The sequence below is a fragment of the Heterodontus francisci genome, chromosome 2 (assembly GCF_036365525.1).
Source record: "Heterodontus francisci isolate sHetFra1 chromosome 2, sHetFra1.hap1, whole genome shotgun sequence".
NCBI classification, from domain to species: Eukaryota; Metazoa; Chordata; class Chondrichthyes; order Heterodontiformes; family Heterodontidae; genus Heterodontus; species Heterodontus francisci.
Genome location: NC_090372.1, coordinates 134,626,587 through 134,648,467, shown reverse-complemented (window position 1 = coordinate 134,648,467; position 21,881 = coordinate 134,626,587). Strand labels below are relative to the sequence as shown.

The following is a 21,881-nucleotide window of genomic DNA, read 5'->3' as shown; positions in this document are numbered from 1 at the left end:
AGAGGGAGACAAGGTCAGACAGAGTTAGTGAAGAAAGATGGTCTGCCTTCATTCAATGTTACTTCAATTATCATTGAAAAACTACTGCATTTTGACACCAATTAATGATCTCCCGTGTATTCTGGCAATTGGACGTAGTCATTGCTTATCACTTGCATCTGTGAGAAGGAAGGTTCTAATTTCTAACATTCACAAGAGGGAGAGACACACACAAATACATTGAAATGTCAAGCAAGCCATAGTTTCTTTCCTCATCCCAATCTGATCTGCTTCTTAAAACCAAAAGCACGTTGAATGTTGAAAGCAAGTAAAGTCTCTGAAAGAAATGGATAAAAAAAGGAGGGGAGGAGGATAGAGAAGGAGGACATGAGGAAGATTATTTTGAGGGGGGGCAGAGAGAAAGAGGTCTTTGGTCTCTTACCACCCGCCACCTGAGTGAGGAGCAGGCAGGGATGGATGGAGAATCAAGGAAGAGGTGACTGACAGGAGAGCTAAGGGGAGTGGAAGATTCATAGCTTGAGTGGGTGTTTGAAGAAGAAAAATAGTGCTGGGAGTAAGAGTGCGATAGAAAGGGAAATGGTTAGTAGAAAAGGGAAGGGGCTGAATAGGTCCAAGATGGATGGAGCATGAGTGATTGGGGGTGGGATGGGAAGGGATCTGCTGAGAGCCATACTTTTCCCACAATTCCCATCCAAATACAGTCTAAAGTCATTAGTTGTTGTTTCCTTGCCATATTACCACTATCCGCTACCTCACTCACAAAAAGAGAGGAACAGAAAAGAGTTAAGATGTGAGCAGATGCAGAAAATAAAATGACACAGAATCACGAAGGGGAGAGACAAAGAGAAAACATCAACACGAAAACATCAGAGAAGTAAGAGTCATGGAGTCATACAGCACAGAAACAGGCCCTTCGGTCCATCGTGTCAGTGTCGGCCGCCAACTATTCTAATCCCACATTCCTGCACTTGGCCCGTAACCCTGTATGCTATGGCGTTTCAAGTGCTCATCTAAATACTTCTTAAATGTTGTGAGGGTTCCTGCCTCCACCACCTCTTCAGGCAGTGCGTTCCAGATTCCAACCACCCTCTGGGTGAAAAAATGTTTCCCTAAACCTCCTGCCACTTACCCTAAATCTATGCCCCCTGGTTCTTGATCCCTCCCCTAAGCGAAAAAGTTTCCTCCTATCTAACCTATCAATGCCCCTCATAATCTTGTACACCTCAATCATGTCCCCCCTCAACCTTCTCTGCTCCAAGGAAAACAATCCTAGCCTTTTCAGTCTCTCTTCATAGCTGAAATGCTCCAGCACATGGCAACATCCTGGTGAATCTCCTTTGCACCCTCTCCAGTGCAATCACATCCTTCCTATAGTGACCAGAACCGTACACAGTACTCCCGTTTCATATAGCTCCATCATAACCTCCCTGCTCTTATATTCTATGCTTCAGCTAATAATGGCAAGTATCCCATGCCTTCCTAACCACTTATCTACCTGTGCTGCTGCCTTCAGTGATCTATGGACAAGTACACCAAGGTCCCTCTGACATTCTGTACTTCCTAGCGTCCTACCATCCATTGTGTATTCCCTTGCCTTGTTAGTCCTCCAAAAATATGTTACCTCTCACTTTTCAGGATTAAATTCCATTTGCCACTGCTCCGCCAATCTTACCAGTCCAGCTATATTTCCCTGTAATCTAAGGCTTTCCTCCTCACTATTTGCGACACTACCAATTTTTATGTCATCTGCAAACTTACTGATCATGCCTCCTATATTCATGTCTAAATCATTAATGTACACTACAAACAGCAAGGGTCCCAGCACCGATCTCTGTGGTACACCACTGGTCACAGGCTTCCACTCGCAAAAACAGCCCTTGACCATTACCCTCTGCCTCCTGCCACTAAGCCAATTTTGGATCCAATTTGCCAAATTGCCCTGGATCCCGTGGGCTCTTACCTTCTTAACCAATCTCCCATGCGGGACCTTATCAAAAGCCTTACTGAAATCCATGTATATTACATCTACTGCTTTACCCTCATCGACACATCTAGTTACCTCCTCAAAAAATTCAATCAAGTTAGTAAAGAGAATGGCCATATTCTCCAACTTGCCATGTGCAACACCACAGATGATCAACTAGTGCATTAAAATTCTTTAAATATTTTGTTGTCATGTCTATTTCCTGTTGTCATGCTTCAGTCATATTTTTATGATAAGTAGTGCTTGAGTCATGCCTAGCAATACTTACTTGCATTTGTTTTAAATCAGTAATACTATAATACATAATGCTGGAATGGTTTATTTTTAAATTCATTCATGGGATGTGGGTGTTGCTGGCAAGGCCTCCTACGAGTACATCCTCCATTGGTGGTGCTCCTACTATCTTCAGTACAAACCTTGAACCTGCCTAAACCTGTTCACTGCATAAAATTTTTAAAAAAGCATCGGTCATATTCCTACTGACTTCAAATTCATTTAGTAATCATATATTTCATTTAAAATCAGCATTCTATCATTTATCTCAATGTATAGATCCGATGAGCCACTCCACAACTTTCCCTACTTTCCACTAACTGTACACACTCTAAGTCAATGCTGACTTTTTTTGCAGACTCTGGACAGGATTTTGTCAAGGAGGTGGCGGCCTTCGTGACAGGCCAGAAAGCCAGGGGCAACCCCGCCTTGAGTTCTTTGGGGGAGACATAGCCAATCTAGCAGTTAATGAGCTCCAGGTCTCCTGTCCATTTAAAGACTGGGAGTCTACCTCCAAGAACTGCCGGCCAATTAGAGGGCCGGCAGCTCTTCAGTCCAAGCAGTGCTACTGAGAGCGGTGGCCACTGCTGGGACTGCATTTCACAAGAGATGCAGCGATGGACGTCAGCCTAGGAACAAGGCAAGTGGGGCTCGGGGTCACTGAAGTCAGTCAGACAGGATCCACTGGCAAGGGGTGGGGGGTATGGGTTGTTGGTGAGGGCAGGAATGGGTGTTGCCGCGAGGGCAGCCATTGCCACGGTGGGGGCCCTCTGTGGGCCACAGCATGCTCAATTAGGAGGCCCATTCCCAGCCCGAGCCCGCAGGGGAGCCGCCAGGGTTCATTAGTTGATCTCCCCACGCAGAGGAGGGCCCCCCCTCCAGTGGTGAAATGCCAGTGGCAGCAGGAAGAGGCCCTTAATTGACCACTTAAGTGGCACCATTGACCTCTAGGTGGGAGGACCGTTCTCCACCATCCCTGCTGCGGGCAAAATGCCATGGCAGCGGGAGGATGACAGGCACTCCATTCTCCACCCTCTTTCACAATTTTCTGAGGCACGCCCGGCCTCCTATCCTGCTCCTGCAGACCCCATAAAATTCAGACCTCTGACTTTTACAGCCACCAACATTCTTTAGGAAAAGAAATCCATGACTAGCTTTTTAATGGCTGCTTCATATTCCCTTTTACAGTACTATCAACATGACATATCTTCCATAAATTACAAACTTTTACAAAAAATTTGTAACAATAAAAGTCAAATAACTTTCTAACAAAGAAACACACTGTGTAAACTTTTGGCCATCTCCACATTGGAAAGAAATCTGTAGACACATTGTGAAGACTGGTGAAAATGGTTTAAAAATGGGCATTTTAAACCAATGGTGAATATTTCATGACCAGTTTTAAAACATTTCTGGCAAGATATTTTAGTGGTGTTTATACACATTTTCTATGTAAAGATAAAGAGAAATAAATAATGGGACACTCCATGACCCTAACACACCACAAGCAATGTAATGTCAGTGCTACAGAAACATTCATAGACAGGAAGAATTTCTTGAGCGTTCTTCTGACTGACTGTAATTACTTTGGTGGAAGATTGGCAGAAACCCTAGATGAATACACAAACAAAATTTCTGGCAATCTTCCACCCAAGTTATATTTGGCCAATCTGGAGAACCCCCAGGGAAATTCTCAGTGTGAGTTCCTCTAAGTCAGTTCTTTATATCTCTCACCAAATAATTATCTCCGTGTTTGGATTTCAGCATCCGTGTTACATCCTGTAGATTATGGAAATAGGTCTCTTCTGAACATCCAGCAGGGAAAGACACCGCAATGATGCGTTCAGTAATGTAAGTCAGATCAAGCTCATAACCCTCCTCCATAATGTGGCCTGTTTCTACACTCCTGCACATGGAAAAGAGAAAGAATGTAACCATAAAACACAAAGTCTATTTCTTTTCTGACTTCCAAATGTATTATTAGGTATTTGAGGAAACAGAAGAGGGAGAAAAGGAGGAGTAGCTTTATATATTTAGAGTAATTTGGAAATTAAAGAAGTTTAATTAATATCAATGGGGAAAGCACAAATTAAATAGTCTGACTTGACTTAGTGATAGGGTCTGCTGCTGACCTTCTAGGTTTGGTGATGATAGTATATTATATGTAAACACATTCTATCAATAGTGATTTCAATCCATCCAATATCAATTAGGAGAGATATAATGCACTGGTTCTGAAACTTCCTTGGGCCACATCGCACCAAAGTGTTTCACAGCTACTCAAGATTTATTTAATATATAAATTAAACTTTAAATTTATGATTTATTTAATAATCCAGGGGATTTGGATAGCATGAACATCAGGTCATTGAGTTGCTTGAGAACAGGCTAATTGCAAAGCTGAATGAGCATGGGCAGCAAGGCACTGAGTTCAAAGGGGACAGGGTGTGTGCCAGTCAGCAGGAACTTCTGCAGCAGGATCATTCAGACATGTTAAAAATAGGTATTGATTCTGGCTCCTCCCAAGCTCTCAACATCTCACCTGTACAGGGCCTGTCCCTCACCAGAAGGTGATGTAAGACAATCTGACATACCATAATCCAGTGGATGTGAGGGAACAGAATCAAAACTGCTGATTGTGATATTATATTTTTGATCCAATATGTTTAGATTTCCATAAAGAGTAATTCACATCCAGACTTGCATTTTAAATAATTAGGATCATGTCCACAAATAAGTAGTACAGGAACTGCAGACTCTGACCAAATATATTAAATTTGAGGTTATCTAGCAATAACTGGCAGAACAAAAGTACGATTTGAAAAAGGCAAACTATCAAGACACTAAACAAACTTACTGGAAAATATTACAGAAAAACAATTGGGGATAAATAAATTACCTTTAAAACTGTAATGCCGAATATGGATGATGAATATAACCCCAACATAAATGTAAACTCTAAAAAGAGGCTCTAAAATGCATATGAGCACTTAAAATAGGATTATGAATGACTAATATAACATGCAAAATCTACTAGGAAAAAGGAGAAAAATATAGGTATTTATTAACATAGGTTAAAAGTGATATAAAAGGTACATAAAGTGGCCCTGAAATACATCTAACAGTAAAAAAGTAATTTGGAAAATAAAAGCAGTTGTGAATCCAAAAATACAGTGCTTGCTGATTATTGCTTGCATGAATAGTACAGTTTAGCTAAAAGGCTTTGAAAATGGTTCATGGTGGAAGGTTGGTAATCACAAGATCACTGAGATGATGGCTGACAAAGACTATTCAGCCTACCTTAGTCAGTCCATCCAGAAGCTCACCACAGTCCTTCCACTGTGGCAACTAACTGTTTCTTAAATGATTTTAGGCTTTTTGCCTCCACTATTCTACCTAGAAATCCATTTTATGCATTGATAACTCTTTGCATGAAAAAGGTATCAGGTCTACATTTGACTTTTTATTAGGTTGAACCTATGTACCTTGTCTTACTCTTGTGACTTAAAGTAACTTAGAAGAGGACAAATAATTTTCTAAATTTGCCTTCTCCATCTTAATTATCTTATATGACTCTATAATATCAATTCCCTGATGCCTCCTTTCAAGGTTGATGAGTCCAATTTTCTCCAGTCTGTCCTTAGAACTCATAACTCTAAAACCATGACACCGGTTGATATTGGGTGGGAGGTAGGAGACAGAGTAGGGATAAAGGGAATGTATTCTGATTGTCAGTGTATGACACACGGTATTCGCAAGAGACGTTTACTGCTTTTTTCCATGTATAATCAATGACTTGCATGAAGGAAGTGTTGTATATTGACTTTGAAGATGACAACAACTAAGGAGGCACAGTAACTTGTGACGATGGGAGCAGGAAGTCACCAAGAGACATACAGACAGATTAAGTGAGTGGGCAAAACTGGTAGATGAGTGTTCAATGTGGGGAAGTGTGAGGGAATCCACTTCAGATCCAAGAAAGGAAAATCGGAATCTTTTCTTTACAAGAAGAGACTGGGAACTGTGGAAGAGCAAAGAGATATGGGTGTCCAGGTACACAATCAATAAAAAGTGATTCACAAGAACAAAAATTAACCAAAATGGCTAATGGAATGTTGGTCTTTATTGCAAGGGCATTGGAATACAAAGGGGAGGAAGTTATAATAAAGTGTGTAGAGCATTGATCAAACATTATCTGAGTACTGCATGCAGCTTTGGGTGCTGTACTTCATGAAGGATATACTGGCCTTGGAGGGGTGCAGCATAGATTCAGCAAAATGATACATGGCTTAAAGGGTTAGATTATGACTAACTTGGTCTGTATTCCCTTGAGTTTAGAAGGCTGAGGGGGGAACTAATTGAGGTGTTTAAAATAATAAAAAGGAGTCAATAGAGTAGATATAGAGTAGCTATTTCCTCTGATGGGGAACAATCTCAAAATTAAAGCTCAGCCATTTCAGAGTGAAATGAGGAGGCACATTTTTCACACAAAGGATAGTGGAAATCTGGAACTCTTTCCCCCAAAAGGCTGGGGATGCTGGGTCAATCGATATTTTCAAGAGTGAGTTTGGTAGATATTTTTAACTGGGTAAGGGTATCAAGTGCTATGGATCAAAGGAGGGTAAATAGAGTTTAACTACAGATCAGCTATGATCTAACGTAATGACAGATGGATTAAGACAGAAAGTGGGATTAGGTTGGATAGCTCTTTTTCGGCTGGCACAGATACAATGGGCTGAATGATCTCCTTCTGCACTGCAAACTTTCTATATTTCTTTAATGGACTTGTGGGGCTGAATGACCTATTCCTGATCTTATTTTCCTATCAGTCTTATGGTTCTTATGATTTTTTTTCACTGGCTCTCCACAACTTGAATGCCTCCTTTGTGTCTTGGTAACTAGAACTGAACACAGTATTCAAGGTGCAATCTGAATAGAGCACTATACAGCTGAGCACATTTATCTGTGACTTGTATTCTAACGTTTTTGCTATATATTTCAACATTTTGTTGACTTTGCCCATTGTTCCTCTGCATTGGTTGGACATGTTAAGCGTTGATTTCACCATCATCCTAGTGGGTGAAATTCAACTTCAGTAGTGGCTCAAACGGATGGTTGAGGATCAGCAGACCATAATACACTCTGCTCGAATTTTCTTATCAGGTGGGGTATATATAAAGAGTGGTTAATCAGCTACTGAGTGTTTTGTGGCCCAAAAGTTGAATTACACTCCTCTAGGTTTTTTCCAACTTCTTGCTGAGCTAGTTCAACACCATTCAAGGAATACATGTGTTGCACACCTCCTTCCACCCTGTCCAGTATTTTACGTTTGTCTGTGATTAAATTTCATCTACCACTGATCTGCCCACATACATATGCTATCAGTTCTGAGTTCCCTTTGGGTCCTAGCTACCCAAGCTCCCTTTGACAGAATAAATAAGAAACAACTATTTGCACTGTCTGGAGAGTTGGTAACCAGAGGAGAAAGATTTAAGATAATTGGCAAAGAACCAGAGGGGAGATGGAGAATTATTTTTTAACGCAACAAATTGTTATGATCTAAAATACATTGCCTGAAAGGGTGGTAGAAGTAGTTTCAATGGTAGTTTTCAAAAATGTACTGGATATATACTTGAAAAGGAGAAAAAAAATACAGGGCTATAGGGCAAGAACAAAGGAGTGAGACTAATTGGATAGCTCCAGCAAAGAGCCAGAAAAGGCCCGATGGATCAAATGTCCTCTTTCTGTCCATAATCCCCCTTAAAAGTTGCAATGGCCTCTGTCTCAACCACTCCATGTGGCAAAGTATTCCATAATCCAGCAATTATCTGTGAGAAGTAATTTCTCCGAACATCACTCTCTTATTGATGAACCATCCTCAGAGGCTACGCACTAGAGGAAATAGTCTTACTTTACTCACTAACAAAAAACTTGGTAAATTTTAAGCCTTCTTTAAACCTCCCCCCCCTTAACGGATTGGTGCTCAAGTTTAAATACTCCTGGTAACTCCAGTCTCTGCATTATCAATAGTTTCCCATCCTTGGAATGCGACCATATGAATTAAAAGTAGAAGTAGGCCATTCAGCCCGTTGAGCCTGCTCCGCCATTCAATAAGATCATGGCTGATCTGCTTCTCTCTCGAATTCCACACTTCCATCTACCCCAATAATCTTTGATTTCCTTGCCTAACAAGAATCTATCTACCTCCGCCTTAAAAATATCATCCTGGTGAAAATGTACATGTTCTATGCTTTTAGTGCTATTTCTATAATGGAGCACACAGTACTGTGAACTAACCAATGCTTTGTACATAATTTCCTTAATGTTGTAATACTCGACCCTATTTAAAAAAACACAAAATACTGTCCACTATTTTATCGCTTTATCTACCTGCACACTCACTTTTAGGGATTCTGAGGTTATGCTGAAGTAGTTATTGGTTGAACTATTGATAGCTTAATCGTTTAAATAATTAATAGGATAGCTAAAGACATAGATAATGGGACAGCACAGCTCCATATTCAATGCAAAAATATTGTTAGTTTTTGTAAAAATTCTTTGGCTTGGTTGTGATTGGAAAGCACCTTACAATACTTACTGAGATGAGTTATTGTGACTGAAAGATGAGCTCTTCAGAAAACTGTTTGAAGTCTGTAATTATTAAAAGAAAACAAGTTAACTTAGTTTGCAGCAGTCAATACGTAGATAAAACTTACAACGTTAAATATGTACGATAAACATCTAAACCTGAGATTTTCACTCACGTTGGAGCAGATATTTGAAAATATTGTGCTCAAAAGCCAATGTATTGATCATTTTGTGCAGCTTAAAAGGATAACTTGTCTGAGAAACAAATTACCACAAGTTTCAATGCAAAACCATCAGAGAGTTTTCATGGCTTATGAATTTGTGATATCAATGATGCATCCTTCTCTTTTGCACTGTCCAACTTACCAAGGTACTCGTCTATTTTCTGTCCATGTTTTAAGCATAAAAATAAAACAAGATTACCCCTTGTATTGTAAGATTTAATATGCATAAAACATTTGAATACATTGATTTCATTATTTATGAAGCGTTTGCATTAGACACTTCCTTATCAGGCACTATGCTCCAGTGAGGTTATACGTCAAACCATCTGGAAAAGTGGCTGGACACAGAATATATCAAATAATCTGGACAGGTTTAAGAATGCCCAGTAACAAAAAAGTTTCAACGTTATATTTTTAAATTAATAAGTTTGAGAATATTTATGAGCTGACAAATACAAATTTAAAAAACAGGTGAAAAAAATTAAAGCACTGACAATTAAGAGATTTAATGATTTTGTAAATCATCTGAAGTCATCTGAACCAGAGGTTGCAGGCTAGATTTGTAATGGAAGTATGCTGTGCATGCTTAATTTTTCTAGATTAGCTCATTAGCCAAAAGGAAATATTTGCAGGGCAATGGAGAAAGAGCAGGGGCGTGAGACTAAATAGATTTCTCAAAGAGCTGGCACGGGCACGATGGGCCAAGTGGCCACTTTCTGAGCTGCAGGATTCTATCAAACAAGGCCACGTAAGAGGTAGCTAGAAACTGAAGGAGGTGACTGAGACAAAGACAATATTTGTACTTCACAAAAGCTACTGGTCATGAGGAATTATTTACTTCGGAGAGTAGATAGCCATGTGTGTCATAATGATGATACCTTCAGGATGGTGAATTATCCACCTGGAGCTATAGCAATACATGTTGAAGAAATATTAGAAAGAACACTGATAAGGACAGGAAGGGATGCAGCGCTAGTAATGATAGAAGACGAAATAATAACCCAGGACCGGAAAAGTCACATACATTAGGACGACAGCAAAACTCAAAAATGTGGGATGCAAAGTAATGCCCTCAGCCAGACTTCTGGGTTTTGAGAGATGAAGGGAGTTCACCAAGAAATTTGAGAGTATGAAGAGGTGTCTGGCAATCTAATGCAAAAGCAGTAATGATGCCTTCGTAAATAACTGGGAATATTTACCAAACAAAAGAGACTGATACAGGAGAGACAGCTGTATCTAAACCAATCAAGAATGAAAAGACTTACAAAGAATATTGAAAAAGCAATGAGGAAACATTTAAACCAGACACGTAGGAGGAGGGCTGATAGATTACTAGATCCAGATGAGACTGTAGCACAGATGTATGGACACAAAATCTTAATGAAACGGCACTGAAATGGAGACCAAGAAAAGACGGACACTGGGGACCATGGAAGGAGGTAAATTTACAATACGTTGTATATAAGTGAATGCTGGAAACATTGGAAATAAAATGCAAAAGCTGCAGACTGTACTGGTAGCAGGAAGTCACAATGTCATAGGATTATCAGAAACATGGCGAACTCCAGAGCCTAGCATTTAGGGATGCAAAGTGAATATTAAAAAGAAATTTCCATCCGTCGAAGGCATGAGTTTCTGTTACTGCTGGCTCCACATTGCAAAAAATGAATCAGAGCACAAACCTGGCATGTATCTGGTGGGGCAAGACTTTCTGCATCTGGCCACTCAATCACCATCCAAAAATCAGAATTTAATGGGCGGAATATCCAGACTTCTCTCTCTGCTTCAAAAATCCCTACTGTTGATCTTTTACTTTTTAAAAAAATACCGTGTATGCACAAGCCATTATTTCAAAGCTTGTAATCTGGCAATGACCTCTGATGTGGAGTGGCATCAGTGAACACACAGAGCTTTTTTTATGCGCTTGTGTCATGCATGCAGATGTAAGATGTAATTAAAGAACTGGCAAATGGGATTTTCTTTCCTTCAAAAGACTGGGGTAACTTTCAACTTTGCTGCCTGAATGGTAACTTGGTGAAACAGACTGTTCTTTATGGAACCCACTCAATTCCTGTTCCAATGATTTCAATAGATCAAAAATTTGGTGGGTTCTACAACAACTCGAACTTGTATTCATATAGCACCTTTTACACAGTAAAAAACATCCCAAGACACTTCAAAAGAACATTATCAAACACAATTTGACATGAACTACCTAAGAAGATATGAAGACAGGCAACCAAAAGTTTGGTCAAAAGAGTATCTGAAGGAATGAGAAAGAGGTAGAGAGGCTGAAGGAGCTTACAGAGGTAAGGAGGGGCAAGACCTTGAAGTGATTTGAAAACAAGGATAGAGGATGAGTGATACACTCCACCAGATTACTACCAAGGCAGCAAAGTTGAAAGTAACCCCCAGTGTACATCAATGAATAGTTTTTGAAAGATATTAATCTTGTTGTGGATTTTACCATTTATTCAGTCATAATCAGTAAACAATGTTTGGCTGGGCTGTAGCTTTCATGTACACAACATACAGTAAAGGATGAATCAACTCTTTCTTTTGCAAAATACAAGCATCATAGCCAAAGTGAACAACAGATGACTACATCAATGAGGCACTGCAACATGCACTGATCTTTACTTTTTTTTTTAACACAATGGATTCATTCATAAAACTTCTAAACCTAGCCCAGATAAAAAGTACTGATTCAATGCCACAGTTTACAGGACTTTTCTTTTCCTTTTAAAAAGGTAGCAGCTTAGATATTGCAATAGACATACAGAAAATTCCCTGTCCTTCTCTATTCACTGCCACATTTCTAGAACTTGTGAAGTGCATGGTGAAAACTAACATTCTCTTGTGGACCTTCAGAGTAATTGCAGATCCCTGACCCAGTACCAAAGCAGAATGCATTCCTATCCCTTATTCTTCACCATCAATGACCACTGCAATGCACTGATCTGTAATGACTCTTTCTTGATCACATGGTGTCTCGATCGCATTGTCTGTCTCTTTGTCACTCCTCCTAATATTGTACATTTGAAATATGCCAGATTTGACATGACACTTAAGTATAGTGAAGAAATCAATTTAACTTAATTGTATTCTTTTAATGATAATAGTTATTTTCTTAATTAAAGCTTCAGGTACTACAATACTACGAAACAGACTTTGCCTACAAACAACTAGTTACTCAAACAACAGTGTAAACTAAATAGATTACTGCATTATAAAGTAAAGTAAAACAAAAGTTGTTGTGGTTTTCAGAGCTCATCTACCATTATTATCCTTTTAGAATTAGAGCCTGGGAATTATTGTTTCTGATAGCAGCAGCCAAACACTTAACATAGTTGCTAACTGTTCCACTGTTTACTATTTTAATGCAGATATTACCAACATAATTAAATAATGCATATAAATTTGCTGGAATAATTCAAAATAATTTCAAAATTTGAGCTTTTTTTCTGTTTTCAAAGGTACAATTATTTTAATTGTCTCGACATGAGAGGGATGTGGTCAGTGGAGCCACCATGACCCTGCATTCTGGAATTCTCTTTCTGAATGAGACGAGAGTGGTCCTAAAGGAAGAGTGCTAAATTGGGGGAAGGCCAACTATACCAAAATTCGGCAGGAGCTGGGGAATGTAGATTGGGAGCAGCTGTTTGAAGGTAAATCCACTTTTGATATGTGGGAGGCTTTTAAAGAGATGTTGATTGGTGTGCAGGAGAGACATGTTCCTGTGAAAATGGGGGGTAGAAATGGCAAGATTAGGGAACCATGGATGACAGGTGAAATTGTGAGACTAGCTAAGAGGAAAAAGGAAGCACACATAAGGTCCAGGCGGCTGAAGAAAGACGAAGCTTTGAAAGAATATCGGGATTGTAGGCGCAATCTGAAACGAGGAATTAAGAGGGCTAAAAGGGGTCATGAAATATCTTTAGCAAACAGGGTTAAGGAAAATCCCAAAGCCTTTTATTCATATATAAGGAGCAAGAGGGTAACTAGAGAAAGGATTGGCCCACTCAAGGACAAAGGAGGAAAGTTATGCGTGGAGTCAGAGAAAATGGGTGAGATTCTAAACGAGTACTTTGCATCAGTATTCACTGAGGAGAGGAACATGACGGATGTTGAGGTTAGGGACAGATGTTTGATTACTCTAGGTCAAGTCGGCATAAGGAGGGAGGAAGTGTTGGGTATTCTAAAAGGCATTAAGGTGGACAAGTCCCCAGGTCCGGATGGGATCTATCCCAGGTTTCTGTGCGAAGCGAGAGAGGAAATAGTTGGGGCCTTAACAGATATCTTTGCAACATCCTTAAACACGGGTGAGGTCCCGGAGGACTGGAGAATTGCTAATGTTGTCCCCTTGCTTAAGAAGGGTAGCAGGGAAAATCCAGGTAATTATAGACCGGTGAGCCTGACGTCAGTGGTAGGGAAGCTGCTGGAGAAGATACGGAGGGATAGGATCTATTCCCATCTGGAAGAAAATGGGCTTATCAGTGATAGGCAACATGGTTTTGTGCAGGGAAGGTCATGTCTTACCAACTTAATACAATTCTTTGAGGAAGTGACAAAGTTGATTGATGAGGGAAGGGCTGTAGATGTCATATACGTGGACTTCAGTAAGGCGTTTGATAAGCAGCCATGGTAGGCTGATGGAGAAAGTGAAGGCGCATGGGGTCCAAGGTGTACTAGCTAGATGGATAAAGAACTGGCTGGGCAACAGGAGACAGAGAGTAGCAGTGGAAGGGAGTTTCTCAAAATGGAGACGTGTGACCAGTGGTGTTCCACAGGGATCTGTGCTGGGACCACTGTTGTTTGTGATATACATAAATGATTTGGAGGAAAGTATAGGTGGTCTGATTAGCAAGTTTGCAGACGACACTAAGATTGGTGGAGTAGCAGATACTGAAGGGGACTGTCAGAGAATACAGCAGAATATAGATAGACTGGAGAGTTGGGCAGAGAAATGGCAGATGGAGTTCAATCAGGGCAAATGCGAGGTGATGCATTTTGGAAGATCCAATTCAAGAGTGAACTATACAGTAAATGGAAAAGTCCTGGGGAAAATTGATGTACAGAGAGATTTGGGTGTTCAGGTCCATTGTTCCCTGAAGGTGGCAACGCAGGTCAATAGAGTGGTCAAGAAGGCATACGGCATGCTTTCCTTCATCGGACGGGGTATTGAGTACAAGAGTTGGCAGGTCATGTTACAGTTGTATAGGACTTTGGTTCGGCCACATTTGGAATACTGCGTGCAGTTCTGGTCGCCACATTACCAAAAGGATGTGGATGCTTTGGAGAGGGTGCAGAGGCGGTTCACCAGGATGTTGCCTGGTATGGAGGGCGCTAGCTATGAAGAGAGGTTGAGTAGATTAGGATTACTTTCATTAGGAAGACGGAGGTTGAGGGGGGACCTGATTGAGGTGTACAAAATCATGAGAGGTATAGACAGGGTGGATAGCAAGAAGCTTTTTCCCAGAGTGGGGGATTCAATTACAAGGGGACACGAGTTCAAAGTGAAAGGGGAAAAATTTAGGGGGGATATGCGTGGAAAGTTCTTTACGCAGAGGGTGGTGGGTGCATGGAACGCATTACCAGCGGAGGTGGTAGATGCGGGCACGATAGCTTCTTTTAAGATGTATCTGGACAGATACATGAATGGGCAGGAAGTAAAGAGATACAGACCCTTAGAAAATAGGCATTAGGTTTAGATAGAGGATTTGGATCGGCGTAGGCTTGGAGGGCCGAAGGGCCTGTTCCTGTGCTGTAATTTTCTTTGTTCTTTGAATCCCCTGCTGCATTTAGCTGCCTTCAAAGCCTCCTTAAAGCCACATCTTCAATTGTATCCACTAACTCAACTCCTACCTCCTGTTCCCTGCTGTTTTGCTGCCCTTCCATCTTTTGTGAAGCATCTTAGGATTTTTTTTCCATATTAAATGGTACCATACCAATATGAACTGCTGTTATCAAGGATGGCCAAAAAACCTGAACTGCAACAATTTTTTCTTTCATTCTCCAGATTTTTCTCTAAATTTCTACCCCACAGATAATGATTAGTGGGAGATACAGTTTAATTAGCATTAATAGCTCTCTGGTTCCCCAATTAAGAGGTCACTCTTCCTGCGTAAGCTTGAGTAGTGGGTATCTGACAAGTTGTTCAACCATGGGAAGCATTATAGAATGAACCCAATCCTGTCCACATTCATCTGGGGTCATAAGTCTTCAGTAGCAGGTAGCCATGATTAAATTCTTTAGAAAATCTGGCCCCCTTCTTCTCACATTGCTAACCTGTCCATCTCCTTCTGCCCTTCCTCTTTACTGTTTGAGATTGGCCCACAATTTCAAATTTTCTCCAAATTTTGAAATCATTCCTCTTGTGTGGAGATCCAAATTGCTTGTATAACTTGGAAAAAAACAGGTCCTTGCACAGCTCTATGAGATACACCACAATTGCGATTCTTGCAATCCATAAATCATGAATTCCCCTCAGTCATCAACAAGACACTGCATTTATACAATATGTTCAAAGGTGCTTCACATGTAAGGAGGACTGGTGCTGAGCCAGGAAGGGAGGGATTAGGAAGGTTTGGTGAAGGAGGTGAGTTTTGAGTAAGGTTTTAATAGCAGAGAGTACCCAGAAGAGATTTATGGAGGGCAATCCTGAGAGCATGACCTAGGTGGCTGAAGGCTCTGCCCGTAGTGGTACTACAATGAAAGATTAAGAGTGTTTGATGGGAGGGTTTGGAGAGATATGTAGGGCTGAAGGATATTGCAGAGTTAGGGTTAGACAAGGTCACAGAGGAATTTAAAGATGAGGATGAGGATTTAAAAATTAAGGCATTGATAGAGATGCCCCCTCTGGTTGGCCTTATTCTTGGGAATTTGATCTTGTGATTTGCGATCGTGTGACTTTTGAATACATGGCATTTGCTGCAGTTTGCAAACACCCATTCAAGATTAGGTTCCAGTAGGTTTTCATGCTCTTTTTCCTACTTTCACAAATGTCACATCCAGCTCATTTATCTACTGATAGTGCCCCATTCCAACTTCCCCTGAAATGAAACCAGTTTTTAAATCTGCCACCCTACCTGGAACAAGTATTCCTTCAAAGTATTATCGTTGCACAAGCTGAAATGATCTTTTATCTGTTGAGTCCCGAGAACTTTAGTATAAAGTTTGGGTACTTAAGAATTTTCATCAGCACCAGAAACAACATCATTTCAAAGTGCCTTTGCCTCTACACATGACCAAACATATCTCCTACTGGGTTTTGAGCTGCCTGTGAAACTCAGGAGTTATTCCTACTTAAATGTAGCTGAATAGACTAAGAGACTGGGCATGTGATGGGCTCCATTCGCTTGTCTGGAAGAGGGCAAGGCTGGGGTGTTTTGCTGCAGTTCAGTTTGGCTTAATTTGGAGGGAAAGCCCGGGTTTCGGTTCTGGGTGCTACTGAGTGAAGTTTTTGATTGGATTAGATGGCATTCGGTGGAGACCCAAAGATGCTACTGGCTTCCAAGCCTTCCTGCAGCTTGCATATGGCTAATTCCTTGGCCGTGTGGAGGACAACCAGCCAAGGCAAGATCATCTGCAACAGGCTCAAATTGTGCACACAAAGTACCTTTTCCCCAGGTTGCCAGCAGTAGTGCCCAGAAAATCAACAGCCAATTCCAGGAAATTTTCAAGCAAAGTGGGAGGGTTGTCACCCTTAGTGTTAGCACATGGAGAGACAATGTAGGTAAGGGTGAAAGTGATGACTGGGTGGGGATTTAATGAAATACAGATGTCAGCACCGAAATTCAGCTCAGGACCAAAAACAGGACACCAAGACAGCTAGGGACAGAAAACATGTCATCCAGCAAACTCCTTTATCATTTTTCTTTCTATATTCTTCCTAGTGCCATGTGCTTTAATTTTTGCAACAAATCTATTATGCAGCATGTAACTAAATGCCTTCTGAACATATATGGGATCTAAATTCCATGTTGTTGTGCCCCCTTAATCAAGTGTGAAAAGGGCGCAACAATGACGAATTTTCAGTGAGGTGGCCCACTTCCAATTTGGGTGTGCAACCAGGTCACCTCTGAATTGATTTTATCGGCAGCTGCCACGCAGCATTGAATTAAATGCTCAAATGTCAGTCTTGCATCTGAATAAGGACTTGTTTCCTATATTGTGTGCAAGCCCCTGATTCACTGGGTCTTAATCATGTTCAGGAAGTCAGCACCTTAATAATTAGATAGCATGCTGAAGAATTGTTGTTTCAAAAGATACTCATCTCCATGAACATATTCTCCAGAGTTAATAGGCTGCCGGAAAGTGTTTTGGTGATTTTTGACTGTACATTTGACTATTGTTTTCTGAGCTAAGCTCAGTAGTTTTAGAGAGGTTCTGCATTCTGACAAAGGACTGCCTTTCCAGCATTGCTGGATAGCAAGTTTTCATGTTGGTCTGCCTTTGGGACAGTGACAAAAGGAGCAGGGGTGCCAGCAAGGAAGGCAGCAGAGGGCTGCATAGGCTGCTAGAAGAGGGAAGGATGGAGGAAGCCTTACATTTTGTGGGTCTGCAGGGACCAAATTTCCTACCCTAACTTTATGGAGGAGCAGAGCAGTGCATCAGGTGACTCTGGTTCTCTCAGGTGACAGTGTCTGAATTCTGCAACATGCTAAGCCAGGAATTACAGGTCAGCACCAGGGCACATGGGCAATTCCTGTGGCTGTGAAGGTTACTGTGGCCCTAAACTTTTATGCATCAGGCTCTTTCTAACAGATCTTAGTTTGTTGTACTCATGGCAATCAAGGAGGTCAGATGCACTGTTTTGAGGTGCCAGGAATTCATCAACTGGACTTTGCAGAAGTTGCTGGGTTTTTCAGGTAAAGGGGGTCATGGACTACCCCCAATTTTTTTTTTGTTTGTTCATGGGCTGTGGTCGTCGTTGGCTGTGCAGCATTTATTGCCCATCTCTAATTGTCCCCGAGAAGGTGGTGATGAGCTGCCTTCTTGAACTGCCGCAGTCCTAGGGGTGTAGGTACTGTTAGGAAGAAAGTTCCAGGATTTTGACCCTGCCACAGTGAAGGAATGGCAATGTCGCTCCAAGTCAGAATGGTGTGTGGCTTGAAGGGGAACTTGGCTTTCCCATGCATCTGCTGCCTTGTCCTTCTAGGTGGTAGAGGTCGCGGGTTTGGAAGGTCCTGTCGAAGAAGCCTTGGCGAGTTGCTGCAGTGCATCTTGTAGATGGTACACACTGCTGCCACTGTGCGTCGGCGGTGGAGGCAGTGAATGTTGAAGGTGGTGGATGAGGTGCCAATCAAGCGGGCTGCTTTGTCCTGGATGGTGTCGAGCTCCTTGAGTGTTGTTGGAGCTGCATTCATCAAGGCAAGTGAAGAGTATTCCATCACACTAAAATAAAAGCAAAATACTGCGGATGCTGGAAATCTGAAATAAAAACAAGAAATGCTGGAGTCACTCAGCAGGTCTGGCAGCATCTGTGGAAAGAGAAGCAGAGTTAACATTTCGGGTCAGTGACCCTTCTTCGGAACTGACAAATATTAGAAAAGTCACAGATTATAAGCAAGTGAGGTGGGGGTGGGACAAGAGATAACAAAGGAGAAGGTGCAGATTGGACCAGGCCACATAGCTGACCAAAAGGTCACGGAGCAAAGGCAAACAATATGTTAATGGTATGTTGAAAGACAAAGCATTAGTACAGATTAGGTGTGAATACACTGAATATTGAACAGCAGCAAGTGCAAACCTGAAAAAAAAACCTGAAAAAAAACAGTGGGTAAGCAAACTGAACAAACTAAGATGAAATGAAATAAATGCAAAAAAAGGTTGTAAAAAATGTAAAAAGGAATTTTTTTAAAAAAGGAAGAATAACTAAAAATGAAAGTAAAATGGGGGGCTGTCATGCTCTGAAATTATTGAACTCAATGTTCAGTCCGGCAGGCTGTAGTGTGCCTAATCGGTAGATGAGATGCTGTTCCTCGAGCTTGCGTTGATGTTCACTGGAACACTGCAGCAATCCCAGGACAGAGATGTGAGCATGAGAGCAGGGGGTAGTGTTGAAATGGCAAGCAACCGGAAGCTCAGGGTCCTGCTTGCGGACTGAGCGGAGATGTTCCGCAAAGCGGTCAGACTGGGTGACCGCTTTGCGGAACATCTCCGCTCAGTCCGCAAGCAGGACCCTGAGCTTCCGGTTGCTTGCCATTTCAACACTCCCCCCTGCTCTCATGCTCACATCTCTGTCCTGGGATTGCTGCAGTGTTCCAGTGAACATCAACGCAAGCTCGAGGAACAGCATCTCATCTACCGATTAGGCACACTACAGCCTGCCGGACTGAACATTGAGTTCAATAATTTCAGAGCATGACAGCCCCCCATTTTACTTTCATTTTTAGTTATTTTTTCTTCCTTTTTTTTTTACATTCTTTTTTACAATCTTTTTTTGCATTTATTTCATTTCATCTTAGTTTGTTCAGTTTGCTTATCCACTGTTTTTTTTCAGGTTTTTTTTCAGGTTTGCACTTACTGCTGTTCAATATTCAGTGTATTTACACCTAATCTGTACTAATGCTTTGTCTTTCAACACACCATTAACATATTGTTTGCCTTTGCTCCGTGACCTTTTGGTCAGCTATGTGGCCTGGTCCAATCTGCAACTTCTCCTTTGTTATCTCTTGTCCCACCCCCACCTCACTTGCTTATAATCTATGACTTTTCTAATATTTGTCAGTTCCGAAGAAGGGTCACTGACCCGAAACGTTAACTCTGCTTCTCTTTCCACAGATGCTGCCAGACCTGCTGAGTGATTCCAGCATTTCTTGTTTTTATTTCAGTATTCCATCACACTCCTGACTTGTGCCTTTTTTATTTATTTTAGAAATACAGCACTGAAACAGGCCTTTCGGCCCACCGAGTCTGTGCTGACCATCAACCACCCATTTATACTAATCCTGCACTAATTACATATTCCTACCACACCCCCAACTGTCCCTCTATTTCCCTACCACCTACCTATACCAAGGGCAATTTATTATGGCCAATTTACCTATCAACCTGCAAGTCTTTGGCATGTGGGAGGAAACCGGAGCACCCGAAGGAAACCCACGCAGACACAGGGAGAACTTGCAAACTCCACACAGGCAGTACCCAGAATTGAACCCGGGTCGCTGGAGCTGTGAGGCTGCGGTGCTAACCACTGCGCCACTGTGCCGCCTTATCATGGGCAGGCATTGGGGAGACAGGTGGTGAGTTACTCGCTGCAGAATTCCCAGCCTCTGACCTGCTCTTGTAGTCACAGCATTTATGTGGCTGATGCAGTTCAGTTTCTGGTCAATGGTGACCCCCAGGATGTTGATAGTGGATGATTCAGCGATGGTAATGCCATTGAACATCAAGGCGAGTTGGTTAGATTCTCTCTTGTTGGAGATGGTCATTGCCTGGCATTTGCGTGGCGCAAATGTTACTTGCCACTTATCAGCCCAAGCCTGGATGTTGTCCAGGTCTTGCTGCATATGGACACGGGCAGCTTCAGTATTTGAGGAGTCGTGAATGGTGCTGAACATTGTGCAATCATCAGCAAACATCCCCACTTCTGACTTTACAACAGAGGGAAGGTCATTGATGAAGCAGCTGAAGATAGTTGGGCCTGGGACACTACCCTGAGGAACTCCTGCAGTGAAGTCCTGGAGCTGAGATGATTGACCTCCAACAACTACAACCATCTTCCTCTGTGCTAGATATGACTCGCACCAGTGGAGAGTTTTGCCCTGATTCCCAGTCACTTCAATTTTTCTAGGTCTCCTTGATGCCATACTCGGTCAAATGCTACCTTGATATCAAGGGCAGACACTCTCACCTCACCTCACGAGTTCAGCTCTTTTGTCCATGTTTGGACCAAGGCTGTAGTGAGGTCAGGAGCTGAGTGACCCTGGCGGAACCCAAACTGAGCATCAATGAGCAGTTTATTGCAAAACATAAGCCGCCTGATCGCACTGTCAACATGCCCTGTGAGTAAAATGATGGGCGGTAATTGGCCAGGTTGGATTTGTCCTGCTTTTTGTGCACGGGTCATACCTGAGCAATTTTCCACATTGCTGGGTAGATGCCAATGTTGTAGTTGTACTGGAACAGCTTGGCTAGGGGCGCAACTAGTTCTAGAGAACAAGTCTTCAGTGCCATTGCCAGAATGCTGTCAGGACCCATAGCCTTTGCCCCCATTTTCCATTTTCAGATGACAATGAATCGAAGACCCATAGAACACACACTGTACTCTCTTCACCACCAGACACTGTGAATGGCTTAAAATTTAAATTATTTAAGCATGTCTTACCTTACAACCCATACCAATCTTATTGATTAGCCAATACCTTTCTAAGAGTTCACTATTTGCCATCACATAGTACGGACTGTGGAAGCTTATCCCCAATCTAGAGTCATAGAGAGATACAGCACTGAAACAGGCCCACCGAGTCTGTGCCAACCATCAACCACCCATTTATACTAATGCTACATTAACCCCATATTTCTTACCACAATCCCACCTTCCCTCAATTCTCCTACCACCTACCTACACTAGGGGCAATTTACAACAGCCAATTTCCCTATTAACCTGCAAGTCTTTGGCTGTGGGAGAAAACTGGAGCACCCGGCGGAAACCCACGCGGTCACAGGGAGAATTTGCAAACTCCGCACAGGCAGGACCCAGAACTGAACCCAGGTCACTGGAGCTTTGAGGCTGCGGTGCTAACCACTGCGCCGCCCTTATGATATCATAATCTACCTTATGATAATTAAATTTCCCCATCAGTACA

At 41.8% G+C, this 21,881-nt stretch overlaps 1 protein-coding gene across 7 annotated transcripts in view; it reads right to left on the bottom strand.

Annotated features, from left to right (window-relative positions):
• LOC137347116 (tensin-3-like) overlaps positions 1-21,881 on the bottom strand; it is a 547,175-nt gene that overhangs the window by 206,942 nt on the left and 318,352 nt on the right. For all 7 annotated transcript variants that reach the window (XM_068011228.1, XM_068011236.1, XM_068011247.1 and 4 more), the window contains 2 exons: positions 8,856-8,908; positions 3,992-4,163 (listed from right to left, as the gene is read on the bottom strand). In XM_068011228.1, the coding sequence (XP_067867329.1) occupies positions 3,992-4,163; positions 8,856-8,908 (225 nt within the window). The remainder of the gene's footprint in view (positions 1-3,991; positions 4,164-8,855; positions 8,909-21,881) is intronic.